Source organism: Pseudopodoces humilis, chromosome 28 (genome assembly GCF_049639895.1).
Source record: "Pseudopodoces humilis isolate 2021_Gansu_Grassland_sample_001 chromosome 28, ASM4963989v1, whole genome shotgun sequence".
Lineage (NCBI taxonomy): Eukaryota > Metazoa > Chordata > Aves > Passeriformes > Paridae > Pseudopodoces > Pseudopodoces humilis.
Genome location: NC_142227.1, coordinates 2,279,835 through 2,304,630, shown reverse-complemented (window position 1 = coordinate 2,304,630; position 24,796 = coordinate 2,279,835). Strand labels below are relative to the sequence as shown.

The 24,796-nt window shown below is 47.0% G+C and overlaps 1 protein-coding gene across 4 annotated transcripts; it reads left to right on the top strand.

The window, feature by feature from the left end:
* The first annotated feature begins 16 nt into the window (after positions 1 to 16).
* DAZAP1 (DAZ associated protein 1) lies at positions 17 to 24,796 on the top strand. 4 transcript variants are annotated; one of them, XM_014259943.2, is made up of 12 exons: positions 17 to 185; positions 5,988 to 6,028; positions 6,489 to 6,655; positions 6,922 to 6,987; positions 7,530 to 7,637; positions 9,886 to 9,934; positions 14,160 to 14,242; positions 17,548 to 17,701; positions 19,087 to 19,116; positions 19,548 to 19,688; positions 20,465 to 20,647; positions 23,809 to 24,796. In XM_014259943.2, the coding sequence occupies exons 1-12, from the start codon at positions 154 to 156 to the stop codon at positions 23,979 to 23,981; spliced, it is 1,227 nt and encodes a 408-aa protein (XP_014115418.1). In that variant the 5' UTR covers positions 17 to 153; the 3' UTR covers positions 23,982 to 24,796. The 4 variants fall into 4 exon arrangements, with proteins under 4 accessions (XP_014115418.1, XP_005531237.1, XP_014115419.1 ...); XM_005531180.3 differs by having other exon boundaries at positions 7,527 to 7,637; XM_014259944.2 differs by lacking the exons at positions 9,886 to 9,934; positions 14,160 to 14,242 and having other exon boundaries at positions 7,527 to 7,637.

The window sequence follows — 24,796 nt, the reverse complement described above, 5'->3', positions numbered from 1 at the left end:
GGGGGTCGGGCCGGGCCGGGGGCGGCGGGGGGGGAACCGGGGCACGGGGACCGGGACACTGCCAGGAGCGCCCCGCCGCGGCCCCCCTACCCGCCGCTGGCACCGCCGCCACCGGAGGGAAGAGCCGGGCGCGGCCCCGGAGGAGCCGCCGCCATGAACAGCGTGGGAGGCGCCGATGAGATCGGGTGAGGGGAAGGGGAGGGCGACGCGCTGGGACGGGGCGGGGGAGGTTCGGTCACCTTTTCCCGCAACCTCAAGAAAGAGTCCCGCCGGGGCTCCCCCGGGCCGGGGGGCTGAGCGGGGACCGGTGCCGGGCCGGAGGGGGTTGAGGGGGGTCAGGTCCCGGTCTGGGGGTGCTGAGGGGGGGCCGGTCCCGCCATGTTGGGGCCGTGAGGGCGCACACCCCCCTCCCGTCACGTGACTGGCGCGCGCGCGGGGCTGCGGCAGGTGCGCGCGCCCAAGGTCACCCGCCCGCGGCGCTTCCCGCGCCCGCCCGCACCGGATCCCCCTCCGTGTCCCACCCGCGTCCCACCTCGTGTCCCTTCGTGTCCTCCTCGCCTGTCACCTGACGCAGGGACGCGGGGCGGGGGGACAACACGCCGGTCGAGAGAGGGGATTGTCCCGTTCTGCTGGTGCGGCCTCACCTTGAGTCCTGAATGCAGTTTTAGGCGCCACAATACAAGAAAGATACCGAGGTGTTAGAGAGCGTCCAAAGGAGGGCAGCGGACATGGTGAAGGGTCTTGAGGGGAAACCTTAGGAGCGGCTGAGGTTACTTGTTGTGTTCAGCTTGGAGGAGATGAGACTGAGGGGAGACCTCATCGTAGTCTAAAACTTCCTCGTGAGGGGAAGCAGAGGGGCAGCTCCTATCTCTGGGACCAGTGACAGAACCCGAGGGAATGGCTGGAACTGTGTCCGGGGAGGTTTAGGGTGGCGATCAGGGAAGGGATTTTCCCCCCGAGGATGCTGGGGCAGTGACCAGGCTCACCAGGGAATGGTCACGGCCCCAAGGCTGCCAGAGCTCCAGGAGCGCTTGGACAGCGCTCTCAGGCGCAGAGTGGGATTGTTGAGGAGTTCCGTGCAGGGCCAGGAATTGGACTCGATGGTCCTTGAGGATCTGTTCTGTGATTCTGTGACCCCGCTGGGGACTTTCTTCTGGTGACTCCTCAGGGCTGCCCTGAGGGGCTTGGGGTGGAGAGAGGGGGAAGAAGGTGGGACAAAGGCGGCACCAGGAGCCTCCCCTTGCCCTCCGTGTTCCCCCGCAGGGCTGCCCTCCCGAGCTCCCCTCTGCTGTCCTCTGCTCACTTCCGGGCAGGAAAATCCCGGGTTTAAGCGTTCCAGGGGATTTTGTGGCTTCAAACCGAAAACCTGACACAGGTCTGGTTCTTCTGACGTGCTTTGAGAATTATAGCAAGGCTTGGGTTGGAAAAGGACCTTAGAGATCTTCCAGTTGCACTCAGTATTATTCCGCTTGAGAGCTGTACCCTGGTGACATTGAAATTATCAGGTTGTAGACTTGGGCATGATAGAACTCAAAGTAGCAAAAACCAAATTAAAAATCCTTGTCTGGTTCTTCCAGTGCAAGTTTTGGCACAGAATTTGCCCATCAGGACTGGTCACCTTGTTTGAAACTGGAAACAAGAACCACTTGTCCCGTGCTGCTTGCCCTGCTTTGTAAGCTGCTTATTTATTGCATGTTCTTAATTTGTAAATCCTAAAAATACAGGAGGCAGGATAAGTGATTGGAATATCACTTTGGAATGGTTTGGGATGGAAGGGCCCTTAGAGATGATCCAGTTCCAACACACATTGAATGAGGCCTGTTTAAATATGTGGGTTTTGCGCTGAAAGTGTTTTTATTTCCTCCTGGGCCTTAATCACTGTGTGATGCCTTAGGAGAGACCTGATCAGATCTGACTTCCCGAGCTGTAGGTGAGTGCCATGCTCCAGGTTTTTCCATGGAATATAATCAGTTCCCCTTCTGAGCATCCTTCGCTGTCCCAGAGTTTTTTCCCAGTCACAGGCTGTGCTCCTGAGCTGTAATCAGATAGGGAAGGATTGGGGGTTAATCAGAGAGGGAAATTTTCTTTATTCTCCTCCCCCAAAAGTGCTCAGAAGGGTGAGAGTGTAGAGCAAACTCAGCCCTTGGAAGGAAGCTCTGGTTGTGAGAGGCAAGTCTGGATGGGAACTTATGAATTTAGCTGCTTTTCTAGGCAGAGATTTTCAGAGAAAACACCTACGGAAGCTGTAAGCCTTGCAGGTGTGTTGGCATGGGTAGAGAAGGGACCTTGTGGGTGTTGTTTTAATTAATTAGTACTTGGGGCTGGTTTGGATGAAGTGATGATCTTGATCCTTCTGTCCTGCAGCTGATGGGAGCTTTGCTGAGGTGTTGATCACAGCTATTAATCAAACCCCAGATTATTTATGTAGGCAAAGAGCTTGTGCTTTTGGTGAGTTTTGGTGGTTTTAAAATACCTGTACATGCTTTTTTACTAATCCTGAGTTGATTTGCTTGCTCCAGCAGCATGTTTGTAGCAACAAAGAATAAATTAGGAACTAGAATTCTTCCAGGAAGTAGTGAGGCGGAACACTTGGTTAAAACTTCTTATACAGCTGCAACTTCTGAGGAATCATTATCCAACTTTCTGCTCCTGAGGTGATCCCTGTGGGGAGTGGTGCTGTGCCTGTCAGGATCTCACTGCTCTTGCTGGACAGACTCACCTGGCCAAAAAACAGGCTGGTGGTTTGTGCTGTCACCTGGCTGTGCTGGAGTGACTTTGCATTCCAGTGGGGATGGACCATAGTGTCCTCCAGTCTGTAAATCTGGAGCTTTATGGAGGTGTGGGGTTTGGGGTGGTGACAACAGACGTGAGCTAAAAACATTGAAGAGTGTGAGGGGAGACTCAGCAGGGTCTGCAGCTTCTTCCCAAGAGGCAGCAGCAATCTCTGCCCTCTTGGATGAAGGGCAGGAGCTGAGGGAACAGCTGGAGCTGTGTCTGGAGAGGTTCAGGCTGGGTATCAGGAAAGGTTCTTCCCCTCGAGGGTGCTGGCACTGCCCAGGCTCCCCAGGGAATGGTCCCCAGCCCTGAGGCTGCCAGAGCTCCAGGAGTGTTTGGACAGCGCTCTCAGGGATGCTCAGGGTGGGATTGTTGGAGGGTCTGGGCAGGGCTGGGAGTTGGACTCCATGCTTATGGATCCCTTCCAACTCAGGATGTTCTATGAATTTTATATGTTTCTGTGAATTTAATAATTGCCAGCTCATAAACTGTTAGGACCAAAAGCTTTTTGGGATGGAGCGTGGGTGAGACCTTGGGAAAAGGCTGGTGATGCAGCTGAGCTTGGGGGCAGAATCACTCACACACCCATCCTGCCTCACAGCTGTCCTGTACCATAGCACATCTGGATTTTTGTAAACTCTGGCCCTGCTCAGTGTCTTCAAACCATGGAGTATCCCAAGGCAGAGGATTCCTGTTTTTTTGTGTTCCACAGCGTGTGTATAAACCAGGGCTGTGGATTTCCATATAGCTGCTGGAACTGGCCTCGAGCAAGCCAGCTTTGCTGTTTCAGGCCATGTAGGGTGACTACAAATAATTCATGGTGGAATTGGAAGGTTTCAGTGACCTGCCTCCTTGCAGACAGCTTGGTGTTCTCAGAACACAGGCTGGTACTTTTACAAGCATGTAACACAGATGAATCTTGTATACCAAGCTATCAAATTTAGTTAAAATCATCCCAAAAGAAGCCATAAGCTCAAATGTGATTGGTCAAGAAAATGTCACTAACCACACATCAAAACTTTATTTTGAATACAGCAGTAGATCAGCTGGTTTTACTTTGTTATTAGGAAATTAGAGTTACTTATTTTCCCCAAAAATAACAGCACAGCAGAAGGGTTTGTGTCCTGTGTGTGGAGAGGGAAGGTGGTCAAGGGACAGTTGTGGCAGCCACCAGGATGGTGAGGCCACTGGGGCAAAGTCTGGCTGGTCACAAAACACGACCTGTTGCTGTGAACCGGTTGCTGTTGAGCAAGGCCCTGAGCCCGTGCCAGGGGCCAGCTCACTGCCAAAGGGAGCTGGGGGCACTTTTCCAATCCTTGAGGGAAACTTCGTCATCCTGAACATGCCCGCAGAAAACAGGCCTGCTCTCGGGAGGGCAGGGGAGGAGTGCCGGGTCCGGCCCGTGCTGCTCTCGGGAGGGCAGGGGAGGAGTGCCGGGTCCGGCCCGTGCTGCTCTCGGGAGGGCAGGGGAGGAGTGCCGGGTCCGGCCCGTGCTGCTCTCGGGAGGGCAGGGGAGGAGTGCCGGGTCCGGCCCGTGCTGCTCTCCGGGAGGGCTGACACGTCCTTTTGCATTAGGATAAGGCAGCAGAGGCAGCCGCTGTCTGCTGTGACACTGAGGGCTGTCTTTGCCGCCGTTGTCACCAGCTCAGTTGTTTGCTGGCTGCTCAAGGAGATGCTTTGATCAGCGCTTAACAGTTGGTCTGTTTTTGTGAAAGACAAGACTCTTGTCACGTCTCAGCTTGTAACTTAGGAACAGAATTAGCCTCAATGGAACAAGGCTCGTAGGTGCTGTGTAGTATTGAATTTTGTCACTTTGGCTGGTGCAGAAGGGTCGTGACATGATGTTCTATCACTGAGAAGTGAATCAAAGTGGAAAGGGACAGGCTGGTTTTGTCAGTGAGCTGTCCTGCTCCGCAGGAACTTCCAGTTGCAAGGTTTTCACTTCTCTGGTAGTCCCAGTGCACCTGCAGCTCTTACTGGGGATGACTGGGCTCTCCCTGCCGTTACCTGCTCCTGAAAAGAGCAGGTGAAAGGAAGTTTAATTTTTTATTAGGAGAAATTCAACTTTTCCCATGTAAGTGAAGATGCAGGAATTCTCATCGCCCTCATCTGTACTTGAGTATAGGTAAAGGCAAGTAGAAGACAAAGCAGAAGGTGTTTTTTCTCTTTGAGGTACAGTGGAAAACTGGGGGCTCCCCCCAAAAATAAACTATCCTAGTGCTTGTCTGTGCAGAGCCATGGAGCCATTAACAGAAGAGTTTTTAACAGAATCACACAATTTCCTGAGCTGGAAGGGATCCCCAAGGATCATCAAAGCCCTGCACAGACCCCACAACAATCCCACCTTGTCCCTGAGAGCGCTGTCCAAACACTCCTGGAGCTCTGGCAGCCTTGGGGCTGGGACCATTCCCTGGGGAGCCTGGGCAGTGCCAGCACCCTCGAGGGGAAGAACCTTTCCCTGAGATCCATCCCAAGCCCTGGCACAGCTCCAGCTGTTCCCTGGGTCCTGCCTCTCCTCCCAGAGAGCAGAGCTTGATGCTGCTTCTCAGGAGGAAGCTGCGAGGGGTTTTTTTGGTACTGACAAGCTCAGAGTGTTTGAGGTGGCTGTAACCAGCCTTTAATTACTGAGTAAATGACTGCTGGAACTTTTGTCACACCCAGGAGTTGATAAAGAGCTGCAGATCCGGCAGCCTGGCATGGAGCTCCTGTAGCACCTGCCCAGGTTCTTGGGCGTGCTGAGACAGGAAACCCTGCAGATTTGGGTGCTCTTTGCAGAGGAAGAGTTGAATCAGTTTTAAGCAGTTTAGTTTGGGGTTTAGCCGTGACTTTCTCACCTCCTCGGCGCTATCTCGAAACTGGGTTGTACCATGGTTTCACAACTGCTGCTGGATTAGTGCTGCTCTGTTATTTAGTACCTGCTGCACAGGTTTGGCTTCTGTCTCAGGCCTCAGCTTGGCACTTCTACTTTTGCTTTCACCCCACGAGACGGTGCTGGCAGCCAAGTGAGTGTTTTGTGTTGAGTGAGGGAACAGCAGAGAGCAGGGATGGAGGAAGGGTTTGGTTTAATCAGCAGCTTGGAGTGCAGCACCAGCTTTGTGGGGCATGTTGGAGGGCCTGGTACCCCCAAACCTGTCCAGAAGAGCTGAGCTGTGCCTTCAATAAGATGGAGCATCTGCTGTAGCCCCTAAACCTGCCCTGTGCTTTGATTGCAGAAAGCTGTTCGTGGGTGGCCTGGACTGGAGCACGACACAAGGTGAGCAATGTGTGCTGCAGGCATTGGGCCATGGTGAAAACCCAGCCAGGAGCTTTGAACAGGCATTGCTGTGGTGAGGAGATAGGGCTGAGAGCCTCCTCCTCCTCCTCCTCCTCTGCTAATTAATAAAACTTTCTGTAGAGACAGCTCAGATATGTAATCATATCTATTTTTTTAAAATATATTAATACTTTTAGGTTCATATTGTTTGGTGCTGAAGTTTTTGTCAGCTCAACAGACAACTGTTTTAGAATCACTTTCCTACTATTTTCCATTTGTATGAGTGGAAATAAACTGTTGTCTGCCATTTGTTTACAGGAAGTAAGATGTGATCATTTTCAAAAGATGAGTTTGGAGTTGTTTTCCATGTTTGCTGATCTGTTGTCTCATAATTGCAAACAGAGTCTGATGTTGTTAATATCTGGTTCTTTTTAATACTTGCTTTCTTTTTCTTGAACAGAAACCCTTCGTAACTACTTCTCCCAGTATGGAGAAGTCGTAGACTGTGTAATAATGAAAGACAAAACAACAAATCAATCTCGAGGATTTGGATTTGTCAAATTTAAAGATCCCAACTGTGTGGGAACAGTGCTGGCCAACAGACCTCATACGTTAGATGGCCGAAATGTAAGTTACTTTTGTGTTGTTATTTTTTTTCCTGCACCAGATTCAAAGATTTGCTTTAAATTCTTGCTCCTTATTTGCAGAGTGTCAAAGTTAACCTGGTTGTTGGTTTAAATGATTAATTGTAAGGCAGCTCTAACTCTGTGGCTTGTGTTGCCTTGAGCTCTGAGGAACTGCATGTCAGCAGGGCTGGGTTCAGCTGCCACAGACGTGACTTTTAGAGCAAAATTCTGCATGCTGAGGTCTGACCAAACTGGAACTTCTTCCAGATTGATCCAAAGCCATGCACACCTCGGGGGATGCAGCCAGAGCGGACACGGCCGAAGGAAGGATGGGTAAGGAAAGATCCCTGCCTGTTGTCTGAATTCTCTTGAATTCCTTTGGATTGTATCCATGTCTTAAAGGTAGAAGTCTGTATGCAGAACTCGAGTTTAAATTTAATTTCTAAGAAATGTCTTTAATTCAGATTTCCACGGGCAGGCCCTGTGAAGAGCAGTGTCAGTTTGGGTGTGGTGTTTCCTAAGCTCTTAGCGATGCTTTTACTGAAGTTCTTCAGCTTCAAGAGCAGTTTCTGGAAGGGCACTGTCAGGGCTGATGCTGTTCCAGCCCACTCCACACCCTGCAGCTTCACCAGATTGCAGTTTAGAATGAGTCAGTGGCCTCAGAACACAGGCCCTGGATTCCTGGTCCTCTGAAGAACAGGGGACACTGAACCTCTGAGCTTGGAATGTGCTTCCCTTTCATGCCTGGGAGACTTCAAGGCTGGAACTCTTCTCTCAGCCTGCCAGAGCCCATTGTTCATGGTTCATTGTAAAATGATAGAAGCAGCCACCCTTATTATCCTTCTGACTGAATTTTCTCCTCCTTGATTTAGCAGAAAGGATCCAGGAGCGATAACAATAAATCCAATAAAATTTTTGTTGGTGGGATTCCTCATAACTGTGGCGAGACAGAGCTCAGGGAATACTTCAAGAAGTTCGGAGTGGTGAGTCCTGGGGGGGAAGGTGCCTCCCTTCCCTGCTGCCTCCTCTCACATTTCCTCAAGCTGTCAAATCTGGGGGTAATTTGGACAAATTGCTGGAGGGGCACCTGAAGCATTTTGTGAGAAACTGTAGTGAACATTCATCATCTGGAAATGTCCCTTGACAGAACCTGCTGCTTGTGTGGAATTTACTTTGCTGCTTCTGACTCCTCATGTTTATGTGTACCTGATGCATTATTCTGTCCCTTCTTCCAAAAACTCCTGAGGTGGCTTAAAAATGATTCTTTTTATTATTAATATTTCCACCTCCACCCCCCTTTCTCTTGATAACTTCCAGCTGGGCAGTTAAAACTGTCTGCTGATTATTTTTTGGGAACAGTGAGTCTCTTAATGGGCTGAATTTTAAGATCCTGGTATTTGCCTATGTGTACAGACAGGTTTCATTTGGATCTCATGCCATTATTTTGGGAGCAGTAGCTGCTTTGGAACCATCTCAGCTGGAACTTAGTTCTGGTGTCCCTAGAACCTCCATTCTGAGACAAACTGCTCCTCATGCACCTTCTTTAATTCAGTTTGTAACTTTGGACTGAAATTACTGTATCTTCTGTATTACTTTTTTATTTAGCTTTAATTCCCATTGATCCCAGATCTCACTGCCCATTTAATATGATAAACTACTGAATTAAATAATTCAGCTGTGAATAAGTTTGAGGAAGTTAAAGATTGCCTGAGTTAAATTCAGGACTGTGCTGGTGAAAATGAACTTAGCTGGCATTTAGTGTAGTTTTTGATACTTTTCTCAACAACCTTTTTCTAACATTTCTTACTGTCAGCAAAGGATTTATTGAGAAACAAGTTCTTAAGTTTATCAAGAGCTAAATCAGTGTTTAAAATTCCATTAAGATAATTTATTTAAAAACACAAAAAGCAACAGCTAACAACTGTTTCTTTAGCTTGAAAGGCTGCAGTAGGCTTAATAATAAAAACAGGGAGCACTTTCCACAGCTGTGGGAAGTTTCTAAAGGCTCTTCCTCACAGACTTGGCTTTCCAGCTGTGCCCTGGATGCTGGGGAGATGTAGGGTATGTCCTGCAGATGTAGAAGGCAGCAGCCACAACTGGAAGTGCCCTTAAAAGTAAGTAGTAGCACTTTGCTCTTGGTATGGAAATCAGAAAATCTTCCTGGAGCTGTAACAAGTCTCTTCAGAGCAATGGAGTTTTGCAAATATTTTGTGGCCATGAGAGTGAAGAGCCCAAGGCAGGCACTGATTTTTAGCCTGGGTAATTGCTGGGTCATTAAGGCCAGGGTGAAGAGGATCCAAATGGAGAAGTGGAGGGACAAATCTGGCACTGGTTGTCCCATGGCATAATCCCCACATGGATCCCCCAGCCCCAGCTGGGAGCATCCAGTAGGATGTGCTCAAGTGAGTGCAGCAGCTCAAACCCAAATGTTTTCTAGCTGTAAGTAAAGATAAAATTGTGTCAGGTTTTAAACTCATTTTTCCTCACTAGTAAAAATAATCCTAGGATTGTCTTGAAGATGCAATTCTGCAAAATCACACCCATTTTGTGACCATTTTCTGCATCTGAGAGATTTCAGAGCAGTTCCCTTCAGCTGTTTCAATGTTGATATAAACATTACACCTCAGGTTTTATTTAAATTGTAGCTCATTGTGGTGCTCATTCTGAGAAGAATAATCCTGAAGCTCTTGAACAGCTTGCAGTTTCCATTTTTTCTTTTTTTAGGTTAAAATCACACTGATACTGCTCATCCAGAACTTAGGGGGGGTTTTGTAAAGCTGTTTAAAGCATTGGTGAACTCGTGCTCTGGGCCTCTCTGGTGCTGCAGTAATTCAATCAGAGGAGCCCTGCATGTTCCTAATGTTGCCTGCAGCTCAAGCTGCTTTTCATGGTGAAAATGAAAATGGTTAAAAATGGGAAGAAAACCATGTTTTAAAAAGCTACACTGATGAGTTGCTGGTAAACAAAGCTTTGGGGTGTGTAATAGGCCATAGAGTGGGTACAAATAGTGCAAAGCCTCAATGTTAAATTAAAATGTTAACTGTGATGAGACAATAGAGATGAACTCAGGCTTTCTAAGGAAGAGCAATATTCCCTGGTTTTGTGCTGTTGCTGGGATGATGGCTGCAGTTGGATTGTGCTTTGTGAGTAGAGAGCAGGAATCAGCCGGTGGTGACTGTTCCAGCCCTCCCCTGGTAGCACAGGGAGTAGAATTTCCCTTCTCTCTTCCAGGTCACTGAAGTTGTAATGATCTATGACGCAGAGAAACAGAGGCCCCGAGGTAAAGGCTGATCTAGTTTGTCCTTGAAATTTCTTCATACTCTCCTATAGTCAGATGGCAAACTATTTCACACCATCAGAAAAGGTAGATTTTTTTTTTCCCTCTGTTGCCTCAGGAAAAAGAATAATTCACTGGGCAAACATCACTTCAAGTCTAGACTCTTCATCTCTAGCTTCACTTGGGTCTGTGCATTTCAACTCAGATGTTTCATGCTCATTGATGGGTTGGGGGGTTTTTTTATAGTTGAATGAAATTTGATTCTCGAGCCACTCCTGTGGCTTAAGGTACTTTTGAGGGGGGAAAAAATAAGCAGATTTTCCTCCTGTTCCCATGAAAGGTACGTTGGGTCTGCAAGTGCATGTGGGGTGCTCCAGCCAGAGCACGAGACAGGACAGAATCCATCCATCACCTGCTTTTTGTTTTGGTTAAATGGCTTCACCTCAAATTAAAGAAAAACTCTTCTTAAACAAAATAATTCTGAACTATATGTATATGTATATTTTTATTTGGGATACACAATCCCTGTATACCAGATTGATTTTTAAGAGAGGAGGGGAAAAAAGCCCCCAAAACCTGAAAGATTCACTAGATAGTGAATCAAGCTGGGAACCTTTGGTCAAAATATGAAGCAAGTTCCATGTCACCCACGTCCCTTTGCATCCACCATCTGTTTGCCAAGGAAGAGGCAATATTTTGGCACGTGAAGCTTAGCTGTGCTCCCACCCTGTAGCATGTTGGACATGCTAGAGAATAGTTTGCCATCTGAACTTTTCATTTCTCTTCTGCCTCATTATTAAGAAATATATCCTTCACTTCATATTTATTAAGCTGTTAAGTCTTAGTTTTATTTTTAATTTAGACATACATCCTTAGTGACATATTTAAGTGTTTCATAGTAAAGTATGGTAATGTTAAGTAAGTTCTTTTTTTGTTTCTTTTCTCTTTGTGAATTGTTTGACTGTGATTAACGATATCTCTTTAGATTTCTTCTCTCTAGGTGATAATTTATCACAGAGGTACAGGCCAGTTCCGCAGTCAGAGGAGGGACGGGCTTTGTCTTTTATTGGAGTGTAAACGAAGTTTCAATATATTTGTTTTTTTGTTTTCTTGCTTTAGCTATCCTAATCTTCTTCCAACAGATACCTTTGATTTAAACAGCACATAAATTCACCTGTTTCAATGCTCTAGAGCAGCTGGTTTTGGATAGAGGAGACAAAGACACTGGCATCCGAATGTGATTTGGGGCTGAAGTTCTGAAATATTGCACTAATTATTGTATCATCTCTATCTTTGCAATATTTAATCCCAGCCTTGCAGCCTCTGTGCAAAAGGTACTTAAACATCATGCCTGGTCTGGATTAATCCTGTTTCAATTAATGGCTTCTCTGCTTCAAGCTCTACTAAAAACAAAACAGGCAAAGGAGGGCTTGGGGTGCAAAGCTCAAGTGCCAGGTGTGGGAAAGGTCTTATCTCCACCCACAGAAAACTTCCTCCCCTAATTCATCAGACTTCTTAAGCACTTCTTGAATCCTGTCCCTCTGCCTTTCCTTTCTGTGCTGTTCCAGGCTTTTTTTAGTGTGCTGACTAACAGTCATCTCCCAAAATGGCCTTGGCAGTCCCTGGGGGGTGCTAGGAAAAATTCCTCGAGTTTGTATTGGGTATTCCTGGTTGTGCATCCCAGAACACATTTTCTCTTGCCTTCTCTCTGTGCTCTGTGTTTTCTTGCTGCTCTGTCCCCTTATCCTTTTAATAACTGTAGATAAAATTCCACAGGCCAATCTCTCCTCAGACCCTTCTGAATTTTGCCTTTTCCCATTCACTTTAGCCTTCCTTTGGAAGTGCATGTTGGTTTACTGGTAGGAGGAGGGAAGATGATCCCTGTTCTAATCCCTGTAGCATCCATTAACCTCCAGCTCCTCAGGAGGCACCAAATTCTCAGGTGATGTCCTTGAGGAGCTGACTGGGGTCAGGTATCCACGTGATCTTTGCTTCTTCCCAGTCCTGCCTGCTCCTGCCAGCTCTGCCTCATCCAAACTCTCCCCACAGCCCCAAGCGCAGCAGCTGTGTCACAGTTCTGAGGGAACAAAGTAGCTTTGGTGCAGTCTCAGCTTCTCCTGGTTCCTCTTCTTGGCCAAGTCAACAGCTGGAAAGGGATTTCCAGGTTCTTGCTGTGTCTGATCTCCTCCTCCTTTGGCTGCAGACCATCCCTGTCAGTCTGCTCTGGTCTTGTTGGATTCCTGCTGGATGCAGTTCATTTCTCCAGCCTTTGACAGAGTCTTGTCCTTCAAAAACTGAAGCTGTGGGTTGTGGCTCTCGCCACTTCTGCTCAAAACTTCACCTTGGAGTTTTGCTGTGTTACTCTGATTTCTTCACTCTTCCTTATCTTGACCTGTCTGACCCTTTTAAATCCCCTTTTTAAAATTTATTTACTGCTTTCCTCAATGACTTCTTGCTCTGCCTGTTCCACCCCTCCGACCCCTTCCCAGCAATCTGTTCCCCTCCTTTAGCTTTGGAATCAAATTTAACAACAACCTTCACATCCAGATGGAATCCATTGTTTTTCTTCCCCATCTCTTTTTAGACAAAGGCTGGAATACTAAACGTGATTTAAATACAAACACTTTTCCTTTGGCTCCAACACTCGGATTTCTGGTTAACTCAGACAAATATATTGTGATGAAATGCTGCTCTCAGCTTCGAGGCTGCTTTCATCACAGCTCCACAAAACTTCGTTTATACTGCCAGTCTCTTGTGTGTGGGAAATGCCAAGTTTTTTCCTTTTTATTTTCAGTTTATTTTAGTGATGTCTTTTGCTCTTGTTGCTGACAGCAGAATTTGACCTGCTGGAATCTATTTTGGCCTGTATCTTTGTGTATTTTTATATATATATATATATATAAACTTTCTCTACACTAGGCCTCTTTGGGCTTACCCAACGCAGTTGGATAAGCGTGGAGAGACATTCCTGTGCTAGATCCTGTATTCTGTAACGCTTTAGAGCAAGATTTGGCTGCTGTCAGCACTAGCTGCAAAGCAAAACGCAAACCAAGGGGGAAATCTTGGGTTTCAGAAAAGCAGAACCGCATCCATGTTCCATAAACGCTTCCCACGCCGCACCTCGGGTTTCTTTTCTAATTTTTATTGCTCTTCCCCCCTTTCCCCCCCTCCGTAGCTGATCCAAAGAATGGCACAATTCCTGTACTGCATGTGTCCCTCCCTGCCCTGGGTTGTCCCCACCAGCAGCCAGTGGGTGATGGCATGAAGCAGCCGCCGTGTCCTGGGGGATTAACCACAATTTTGCCACTCTCTCGGCTGTGTCAGCAGCTACAACCTATGTGCAGTAGTTCTCAGAGTGACCCCCAAAAGGGGAGCTTTGCCTCCTTTCCCACACTTTTCTCCAAGCATAAAAAACTGCTGGTTCCAGCTGAGCTGGCTGTGCTCAGGCGGAAGGGAATGAGCCACCCGTTGGGGGGCAAAAAGGATGGGAAGTTGTGTGGATTTTCAAAAGGAAACCCAACAGGAAATCCAAGAAATGAAACAGATTCAGGATGTGGCAGCAGCACCACGTTCTGTGAGCAACACCTCACAGGGGGTTGCAGCATTGGGAAGGAGTAACACCTGTTCCGTGCTTTTTCTCCAAGGTGTGGAAAACTTGAGAACCTCTGATGTAGGTTGTTAGTTTCTGAAGCTTCTCATTCATCCATGGAGTGGTAAAATTCCTCATGCTTTAACAGCTACATTTCCAAACTAACTTTCTTATTTTCCACGGAAAATATTCCCTAACTGGAAGCTGGGCTAAGGGATGGGGAGGAAGTTGCTTTGCAGCTTTGGGGAACAGGGATATATGATAGGTTTTCCTTGGGAAGCTAGGCTGAATCAAAGGGAGGAGCAGCAAAGCTGCTTGACTTCAATCTACTGTCCCACAAGTATTCTGATTTTAGCAGTTGTTTTTCCATTTCCTGTTAGGTGGATGAGGAATAAAATCAAATTAAAAGCCTGTTAACTAGCTCAGTTCGAAGCTGCATGCGCACAATCGAGACGAGGCACTAAAGCCTCTTCACAGGAAGTATCCATTGCAGTTTCCTCAGAGTTTTTTGCCAGTTGAACACAAGTGTCGTTATCTGAAACCCCTGCTTGAACCCTTGGTCTGCCCCTAATACTGTTCATCATCCTGTTTTGTGTCACAACACCCTGCTACCTTGATTCACTCTTCGTCGTTGGCTAGGTTTTGGATTTATTACTTTCGAGGACGAACAATCAGTGGACCAGGCTGTCAACATGCATTTTCACGACATCATGGGCAAAAAAGTGTGTAGTTGTAGTTTTATTTTACCTTAAGAAAGAACCAAGTCTTGGGCAACGAGCGATTTCACTGGGGAGTCCAACTTAATTAATGGGAGAGCTCAGCAGTCCAAATTCAAGGCTTTATCCATGGAGGTGGGGAAAGTCTGAGTTTGCTGGAGAAGGGCAGTTAGGATGGGGGCAGCCTGGGGAAGGGAGGGTGTGGAAGCCTGAGGATTCAGGCTGTGGGCTCTGCTTGGGGTGAGGCCTTGTGTGTACAGACCTGGGGGCTGCTCTGGCTGAGCAGATGAACTGGGATCGTCATCACTGGGATGAACTGGTGCTCACCGCCTCTGCTTTGAGCACTGCTGTGGTGCAAGGAGAGAAATCAGTGATTTCCAGCTGTTGGAAAAGCAGAATCCCAGTGAAATCCGAGTTGTTCAAGGCTTGGTTTAAGATACCACTCCTTCAGATGTGTGCTCGATACTCAAATCTCGAGGTGGTGTCAGACAATCTGCTTTATATAATCTTAAACTTTAAAAGAAAAAGGGAGGAAAAAAAAAACATTCTGAAGGATTGGTTTTTTAAAAAATTGGGTCACTTACTGTGAAACTTTGATACCAACCCACGTACTCTATATAGTATTTAACCACAATGCAGTTAAGTGACCTCTGGTTGTTTCATCTTCATACTGTGTTGTCAGCAAACGGGGCTTGGATAGGGAGGAATTTTTTAGGCTCCTTTGATGTTACTCAGCAAGGAACATGCTTTTTACCTGTGGAAAAAAAAACCAAAAACACAAACCTAAAAGCAAAATAAATTTTTGCAGGACAACCCAAGTTTTATACATAGAGAAAAGAGTAATTTAAAGAAAAATGAACCACAGGAAATTGTGGTCAGTTTAAGTCCCTGCACAGCTTTAAGGTATATCCAGATTTTAAACTAAATGTTAAAGCTGCTAAACTTAGAGTGAGGAGGTTCAGGGAGACACAGAAGATTCTCACATTCCTTAAATGACTGCATTGTATGAGTTTTTAATTGTCTTTAAAGTCTCTGATGTGCTGATATTTCATAAGCCTTTCCTTAGCTAGCAGGGGACATGCTCTGCATATCAGTGGAGTTGTGGTTTGTTTCGCAGTGTAATAATGCCTTTAATTGCTGTGAACTTGTTTTGGGGTGGAGAGCTGGGTGGTTTCCTGATAATGGGAACAAAAGAATGTCCTTGTGGGATCCAGAGCATCAGTTCTTGGCTCCTGATGTGACGCTCCCAGGTGGGAGCAGGTGCAGGAAATCACACAGGGGGTGTGTAAGGATCACCTGTGTCCCCCCCAATATTCCCTGATCTGCCCTTGGAATTGCCTTCAGCAAGTCCCTAACGTGGGAGCTGATCCCACAAAACAGCAGATCCATATGGGAACAAAGGATAAACATCCTTGACGTGCTGGGAGAGGATGGAGAGCCCAGTGTGAGCCTCCAAATGCCACCTCATTACTGCAGGCTTTGGGGCCCAGCACTGGGACTCGGAGTGTTCCCCAAACAAACCCAATTCCAAACTGAAAGAATCGATTTTTGCCCTTTCCTCCCCCCTTTCAGTGACAAAAAAAACCCAAAAAGGCAGCAGGATTCAGGGAGATTTTTAGCTCAGAGTAATAGAGTGCCTCATTTCTTGGGGTAACCTGGGCTTTAGGCAGGTGTGGAATTTGAACCTCCCTATTGCACAGGGAATTTTCAGTGCTCACATTGGCAATTCCCCGCTTCCAAGTGTGCACTGAAAAATTAATGGGATTCTTCCACAAGGATTAATGAGCTCCAGATCCCCTGCTCTCTCCTTCACTGCCTAATCATGCTTGCTTTAAAAATGGTATTTCTGTCTTTTTGGTAATTAAAAAGGTATTGCTGAAATGAATCCATATGTTGTTGAAAGGGTGGGGAAAAAATTAAAATTGCAAGAAGGCCTCTGCTTTTGTAAGCAATAACCGAATTCCCTCCAGGCAAATGTGTTAAGACTCATTAATTTGAGTCCTTTGAAAAATTCCCTTGGTTCCTCTCTGGAAGGGCCTTGAGCTGACAGAGATTTGGTTACTGTCATGTCTCATGTCCTTGGGGCATTGGCAGGGGGGGTGTGGGGGGCTTTGTCCTTGCCTTGTGCCTGTTTCCTGTTTGTTCTCCAACATGAATGGCTTTTAAGACATGGCAGGAAGAATTCTGAATACTTTATTTTCCATACTACTCAGGCCCATTGATGATTGAGATTTATTTTCTTTGTACTCTGGCACCCATTAAAATTAATCATGAAATGAAAAAAAAAAAAAAAGCCTCGATTTCAGTGAGTGCTGAGAGGGTTTCATTAAATCAGAACTGGATTTTTTTATTTTTTTATTTTTTTTATTTTTTTTGAGAGAGGTTTATGTTGAATGTGCAGCTTATTTTAAGTAGGTCAGATGCACTTATTCCATGGCTGGGAACACTAGGACATTTTATCTTGGAATGAAATAAGTTAAGCACTGTGGTTACTTTAAAACAGGAGGGGTTTTGTCACTGACTTAACACAGTATGAAGATTTGCTTCTTATTGACTCAACTGTCCATTTTTATTACTTGCATGTTTGTTTACTTTTTTGTTAGATGTAATGTAAGATTCTCTTATCACATCCATTCCCTCTGACATTGTTTGAGTTAACTGAGATTCTTTAAGCGTTAGCCTGGGGAAGGTAAGTCTTTATCTTCCATTAGACATTTAAATAAAATCTTAAGTTTAAAAAAAAAAAAAAAAAAAGACAACGATACAAAAAAAAAATAAAAAAATGTGTGTTTCTCAGGTATGAGCAGAGCTGAAATTGCAGTTAGTTGGGGTGGGTTAAACTGTCACTTCCAAATGGACCCCAAACATGTTTGGTTAAAGCATTAGTACCCTTTTTCAGAGCAGCCTCTTCACTCAAAATTCTGTTTTTTTTAACTGAAAACATCATCTTCATATCTCCTGCCTTGAACATGAAATCAGTCTGTCATTAATGTCCAAGATTCTGCTGTTTTAAGTGCAGAGCTGCTGTAAGAGGGTACTGCTGTTTTAAGATTAAAGCCAACGAGACCGAAGTGATTTGTAGGATGCTTTTCTCGGAATCCCTCGACAGTAGGACTTGTAATGCCTTACCATCACCTACACTGTACCTGAGAAACATTGTAAATTACTGGCCTTAAGTTTTAATAATTAAGTACTTAGACATAAGTCATAAGATGCTAAGTGTAGTCTTAAGTGTAACTGCGGGTGTGTGTGAGGGGCCGGGGGGCGCGGGGCCCCCCCAGCCCCGCTGAGCGCTGCCTCTGTTTGTTTAGGTGGAGGTGAAACGCGCCGAGCCTCGGGATAGCAAGAGCCAAACTCCGGGGCCGCCGGGGGCCAGCCAGTGGGGAAGCAGGATCATGCCAAGCGCTGCCAACGGCTGGGCAGGGCAGCCCCCTCCGACCTGGCAGCAGGGATACGGCCCCCAAGGTACTGCCCGCCCTGCCCGCGGTGCCGTCCCCTCCCCGGCCTCTCCAGCTCGCTGCACTTCGCTTCTTTCACCTAGATGTTATTCCCAGGTTTATTCTCCTCAGAGCAGGAATAAATGTCCAGGCCCCCATGTCTTTCCCTGAGGTTTTTTTTCACTGGTTTTCTTTAAAAATGCGTTTTGTTGGCAGAAGGTGGTGCCAGGTCTGGCACGTGTCCCAGGTGTGTTTCACCTGTTCCCTTTGGGGCTGCCTCTCCCCACATGGAATCCCCATGGGTTGGGGGGGACTCAGAGAAGGTGTTGGGAAGGTTCCAGGTGTGACTCCAGCTGTGGAGTGAGTTCCGCACAACACCCCAGTGCCAAATTTGCTTGTAATACGGCTTTTCAAGGATGAGGCAGTTTCAAAGGAAGTTATCAGGAAAATCTGAAAGGGATGAGGGGAGAATGGATGGCCTTGCCTTTGAATTTTATTGCTTAATGTAGCTTGGGAAAGCACCAGGCAGCTCTGGTGCAGGGAGCACTCGGTGCACACCAGGAGCCCTGCAGGGCTCGGGAGCAGCCTGGGTTTGATGGCTGCAACCCCCCACAAGATTCCAGAGGCAGGATAAACACGCTGAGTTCATCCAAAGACAATTTTGATAACTTCTGGAGAAATGCAGAGGGATAATTGAGTTGCTGTGACTTGCTTGCGCTGAGAGATGAGAAATGTTCACCTGGGGGGCTGCAGGGAGCGTGGCTGCTCCATCTCTGCTCCGATGGATGGAAGTGCAGCACAGGGATTGCTCGTTTCCCCACGGTGCTGATTAACTCGAAAGCTGCAGCTGAGGGTTGACATTGTGCACAGATGTGCTAATCTGCAAACTGAGAAACTCCCATTATTTTCCATGCAGTGATTAGTAGGGAAAATGATATGTGATCTCCTGGAAAGATTAATGTCAGACATGAGAGCATTTATCCTTCAATCTCAGCACTGCACAAGGGATGGGAAAGGCTTTTTTTATGCTTCAAAAACTGCAAAAATAACTTGGATAAACCTGGTAGTAAATTAAGAATCCCTTGGATGTGTAGTCTGCTGGGATTCTCCAGGGTTTTGTTCTCTGTAGTTTCTTGCACTTGGTATGTGGCAGCTCTCGAATGCTCCATCTGATTTGGGTTTGGGAACTGCTGTCTTTTCTGAGTGTCATTTGCTGAATGATTCAGAGTCTTTCCAGAACTGCACATTCAGAAATAGTCCCACAATCTTGCTTGGGCCATAAAAATAGCTCTGTGAGGGACATGGGGAGGATACCCAGTCTATCCCAGAGCCAAATCCTCCTTCTTGCATCATCCCTGCTCCAGCGTGCGCAGCTTCACTGATGTCTAAGGACCTTTTTTTGTTCTGTTGTAGGGATGTGGGTGCCAGCTGGACAGGCAATTGGTAAGTACATTATATGGGACCAATTCTGAAAGGAAAAAATCCTCCCAAGCACGGGTGCAGCTTCTTTGAGCATTCACAGTGATTTGTGGATTTCTGTAGGATTTAACCTACATTTAAAAGCTTGATTGAATTTGTCCTGGAGGAACGAAGGGGAAGACAGTGGATTCTTAGCAGCTCAGTAATGGGAGCTGACACACATCCTGCTGCTCCAGCCACATTAATTTGTTACCAAGGGATTACATGCTAAACTGCAATTATTTACAGTGGGGATACTTGGAGGATAAATATTTCCCAAAGTGAGGATTCATAGAAGGCTGAACCTGCGTTTGAAATCCACCCAACAGCCTTACCCCACCTAGAGGAAGCTGACTCCAGCAGCAGCTCCTTGGTATTCATCTGCTTCAGTTTTTGGGTTTCTCTTCCTTTTCCAGGTGGATATGGACCCCCTCCTCCAGGCAGAGGAGCTCCTCCCCCACCACCACCATTTACCTCATACATTGTCTCCACACCTCCCGGGGGATTCCCGCCTCCACAAGGATTTCCACAGGGCTATGGCACCCCTCCACCATTTAGTAAGTGACCTCCAGGGGCTGGAGCACATCCAGCTCCAAATTCAGCTTTTCCTCATCGTTTGCTGGACTTGGATTTGCTCCTGTGTTTCACCTATCCTTAAATATTTTTCTGAGATTATATATTCTGAGTTAAAATTAACTATAGTATTATATCTTTCTTGGATTATTTTATTCTTGGATGCTGTAATCATTTCTATTCTCTAGTTTAAATCTGTGTTGCTAAATGAATTTAGATACATTGCGCAGCTTTGTTACGACATCTGAGAGAAAACTTAGAGCTCACTGCTGGTGATCTGGGCCAAACACAGGCAGGGTTTTTGGAGGAGCTTAAGGAATTAGGGTTGTAACTGGGGCTGGAAATACAAATAGGATTTTAGCACCTACCTCTCAGGCCAACTTTTCAAAAGCCTGTCACAAACCTAGTTTAAAGAAGAAGGTGGAAAATAGCACCCAGTTATTTCAAGATGCTTTTTCCTCCTAAAGTCTTGGATAATACAGCTTCCTCCTCATTTCTCATGTTTGTGAGCACAGAGTTTGGTCCCCAGTTTATCCCTTTCTCTGTGCTGGCTGCTGCAGCCTATGGCTTTGTGTGGGGACATTTCTCCCACCTGTGCCAGGTGAGATCTTTGAGCCATGGGGGTGACCAACATGTTGAGATGAATCTCTGTGCAGCCACTGGTCACAAACACCTGGGGTTTCATAGAAATGTTGGTTTGAAATTGTATCATCTCTAAAGGCAAGCAGGACATTGATGTTCACCTGTTCTGTCCTTCCAGGTTTTGGTTATGGTGCTCCACCTCCTCCACCTGACCAGTTTGCCCCCCCTGGAGTCCCCCCTCCACCTGCCACTCCAGGGGCAGCACCACTCGCTTTTCCTCCACCACCACCACCATCTCAGGCAACTCAGGACATGAGCAAACCCCCGACTGCTCAGCCAGAATTCCCTTATAGTCAGTTTGGTGAGTAACTGCTGGCATTTGTCCCCTTTCCCTTCAGTCCTGCCTACAGAGTGTTGGACACAGTTTGCTGCAGGCACTTCGCCTGGATGGGAATGCTCCCACCAGCTCAAGCCATCCTTAAATCATGCAATATTCTAGCCAGAGGGAATTTTCTTAGCTCTAAAGTGTTGCTTTTGTGCTGTAAAATAACCTTCAGGGATTTGTGCACTGCCAGGATGAATTCCTGGTTTCCACTCTTCCCCAAATTTGTAGCTAAAACTTTCCACTCCAAGAGCTTCACAGAGCTTGTAGTGAGCTCTTCTTTGTGTCTCCAGAGCTTGGAGAACAGACTTGAAGAGTAAGAGCAGCACGGAGAGACGGGCAGTGCATGTGTAAGGATCCAAACTGGTGCCTTCTCCTCCCTTTTTTCCTCCCTTTTTCCATCCCTTCCCCATTTCTCCCAAGGTGCAGTTCTGTGCAAAGCTTTTTTTTGTGCTCTCTAGGTAACTTTGAGGTAGAAGGCACTGAGCTAACAAGTTTTAAACCAGGCAGGCAGTGCTACAAAAAACAAATTTTTTAAAAATTGCTAGACAAGTGCCTGTGCACCAGAGTAAAATTGCTGCTGCTACTGCTCCCTGAGGGAGCTCAGAGGGAATTCTCATTCTCATCTTGCTCTTCTCAGCCCTGTTTTTCAGCTGTGCTCTCTAAATATCTCTGCAGAGATCTCTCCAAAGAGCTCTGTACTAATGTTGTTTTTAAGGGATTGTAATTGGTCAGTTTTTACTTCTGAAGGGAATTTATTATGCAGCAGCCCCGTGGATTCAGGCTGTTTTCTGCTGGAACACGTTCTCCGTGTGGTAGTGCTGTCTCAAGTTCCTGCAGAAACTGCTATGAAATGAAAACTTCACAAAATTTATTTGAATAGATATTATTCAAAGTTCCAGCAGTGTAAAGCACAGCCTCTGAAGGAAGATGAGCCTTTGAGATGTGTTTATTAAGCAGCATGGTCTCATGTTGATGAGTTTGAAATGTTTTTTCATTTGTTTCTTACAAACACAGTTGATTTCACGGATAGTTTTACCCTTGTGACTCGAGGAAGTTTTTCTTGTTCTGCCAGAACTTGGCTCTTTGCAGACTCTTTTTGGAGTGGGTTGGACCCTTCTAAATAAAGCACAAATCGCTGCAGAGCCACAGTCAGTGAGGAGCCAGAGTTTGGGAGGTGTTGGAAGTTTAGGAAGGATCTGATGGAAAAGGGCTCTTCATCTGGAGCTGTAGTGGCAGGACAAGGGGAATGGCTTTGATCTGGAAAAGAATAGATTTAGACTGGATATTAGGAAAAACTTCTTCTCTTTGAGGGTGTTAAAACCCTGGCACAGGTTTCCCAGAGAAGCTGTGTCTGCCCCATCTCTGGAAATGTCCCTTATTTGCATATATTTACATAAATGTGTAAAACGTGTGGGCTTTAAAAAGACAGAGTTCCCTGATGAGTGTAAGGCACTGTAGGGTTTATGCTGGGCAGTGTCCTAAATCCTTCAGTGTGTGCACCCATGATGAGTGTCAGCACTAATGCACACCCTGCAAAATCAAATTAATTAATTACATTCATTTAAAATAATTAAAAATTCATTATCTCCGTGCAGGGCGCTCTTGAGGCTCGTCCTTGCCGTCCCCTCAGTTCTCACTGGGATGGGTTTGTCTGCTCCAAACCTTTCAGGCCACACCCGAAGCTTTGCCCTCCCAAGGTCAGGCTGAGCAGGGAGGAGGAGCCTCAGGCAGGTCCTGGGGAAGTTCCCTGGTGTTCCTTGCCGGGGCTGCTGGAGAGGGTGAGAGGCAGGGATGGCTCTCAGGTGTTGGGGTTTTGTGTCAGGGCTGTGCTTCCAGCTGGGTGAAACCCCACAGCGAGCTGTGCCTGCCGCTGCTCACTCCCACAGCCTGGCCTGCCTTTATCCTGCTGATGGATGCAGGCTCGGCTTTGGAGCCAGACACTCAAACCACACAACCTGCACAGCCCAGGGGAGCAGCTGGGCTGGAGCAGAGCCAGGGAGGGAGGGCAGCAGCCAAGGCACTGAGTGTGGCTGTGTGCTGTGGGTTTCCTTCATCACAAACGACCTGAGCCCCGTGCTGTGGGGCTCACACACTCCTGTGTGCGGGGAGAGCAACTCCAGGCTTGTGTTTTTCCACTCCCAGCCTCACCCCTTGGCAAACAATCCCGTTGTAATTTTGGGTGCCTGCTTATCTGTGTCTGAACAAGTGCCAGGAGGAGCATTTGGAGTTCCCAGAGCCTGAGCTCGCTGTGTTTTAGTGCTCATTAGTGCCAGAAAGTCCTGAGGGACAGGCAGAGCTGGAAACTGAACTGCTGAAGACGTGCTAAGAGACTTTGTTTGGGATTAAGAGAGTTAAACCTGCTCTAAGCCTGCAGAGAGAGAGAGGCAGCACTGCAGAAATGCTCTAGGTAATTAGGAGCCTTAATAGCATCTTTCAGAGCTGGGGCTGGTGCTGATGCCAGGATTAAGAGTCATATTTAATTATGAGAATTTGAATTAAATTTCTCAATTTCTCAGTCATCTTAATTTACGTGTAGTTGTAGATTTTGTGTTGGTAGCAGGAATTCCAGCCAGTCTTTTCTTTTGGAAAGAAAATGCCTGTTTTTCTCCCTGTCTCTAAATTCTGCTCATTCCAGAGTGGTCTGTGGTGCAGATTCCAATATTTATGTGTGATTTGAAAGGGAATTTTAGGATTGTCTGTTCAGTGCAGGAAGGTTTTTCATTGTCCAGGTGATGAAGCTGAGTGTGCAAAGCCAAAAATCTCATAACTGCACCCTCAGTCTGGGAGGTTTCAGGGAAAAATTCCCAGCTCCATCTCTTATCTGTCCTGGATCTGACCGCTTTTAGCCAATAAAAAACCCAACCCAAAATCAAACTGCTCCCAAGCACTCCCTGTGAGCCACACCAAACCTGTGAGCAGATGGTTGAACTGCCAGCCCAAACACAGCTCCCCCTTCCTGCACACCTGTTCCCTTCTGCTTTTTGCCATTTCCTGTGTGAGGAAGGAGAATTCCTGCAGGACCCCAGAGCTGCTGCTCCTCCCAGGTGATGTTCCAGGGTGTGCTTCTGGGAGGGAGCGGTGCCAGCTGTGGGATCCTGCTCCTGGAGCCTCATCCTGTGCCTTTCCCTTCTCCCCAGGGTATGGACAAGACTTGAGTGGGTTTGGACAAGGTTTCTCTGATCCCAGCCAGCAGCCCCCTCCCTACGGAGGCCCCTCTGTGCAGCCATCCAGCGGCCCCCCAGCCGGAGGCAGCGGCTTCGGCCGGGGACAGAACCACAACGTGCAAGGATTCCATCCCTACCGGCGCTAGCCTGGGCTGGCAATCAGGGAGTGCTGTCCACAGGGATCTCTGGGCCCAGCTGAACCCCGGGATCCCAGACTTCTGAACTTGTGACAATCACATTACTTGATGGAAGAAAAACCTAACAACAATTTTTTCGTGGGGGGGTGGGGGCAGATGGCTTCTGAAGGCAGAGCTGTGGGTGTTTGGACTGCAGTTTTTAAAGATTTTCCTTTCTCTAACCCATCAGCACAAATAAAGAAAATGTCACTGGTTCAAATTACAGGGTTTTAAAAATGTCTTCAGCTTTAATTCAAAACTTCAGGTTTCTTTTTTTTGAAATTATTTTTCCTGAGCCTTTGTTTTACCGTATATTGTAAACTTTTATGTTTAAAAGAAAAAAAAAAAATATATACATTTACAGATTGTGAAATTTTTAAGAGAAATTTTCTACTATGTATGCTGGCTTATTTTTTAATTTAAAACAGGGTTTCCGTGAGCGCTGTCGGAGGCGGGGGAAGAGCTGCAGCCCCTTCCTCCCTCCCCACGGCAGCACTTGGGGCGGAGGGTTCCGAAACTCTGGGAGTTGACAGAAACCTGCTGAGTGTATTTTGCTGTTTGTTCTGGGGGGCAGAGCTGGGCCGGGGCAGGCACAGGAGCTGCGGACGCACAGAGGCACTCGGGGAGCGCTGGCTCCGGGCTCCACGCTTCCCTCGCTCCGCCGCGGGGCTCCGGAGGCCTTGGCGAGATGTGGATTTCCCTCAGGCAAAAAGGTTTTGGTGCGTTTGGCACTGAGCAGTGCTGAGCCCTGGTTTGAATAAAGACAAGAACCTTTGGATTAGAAA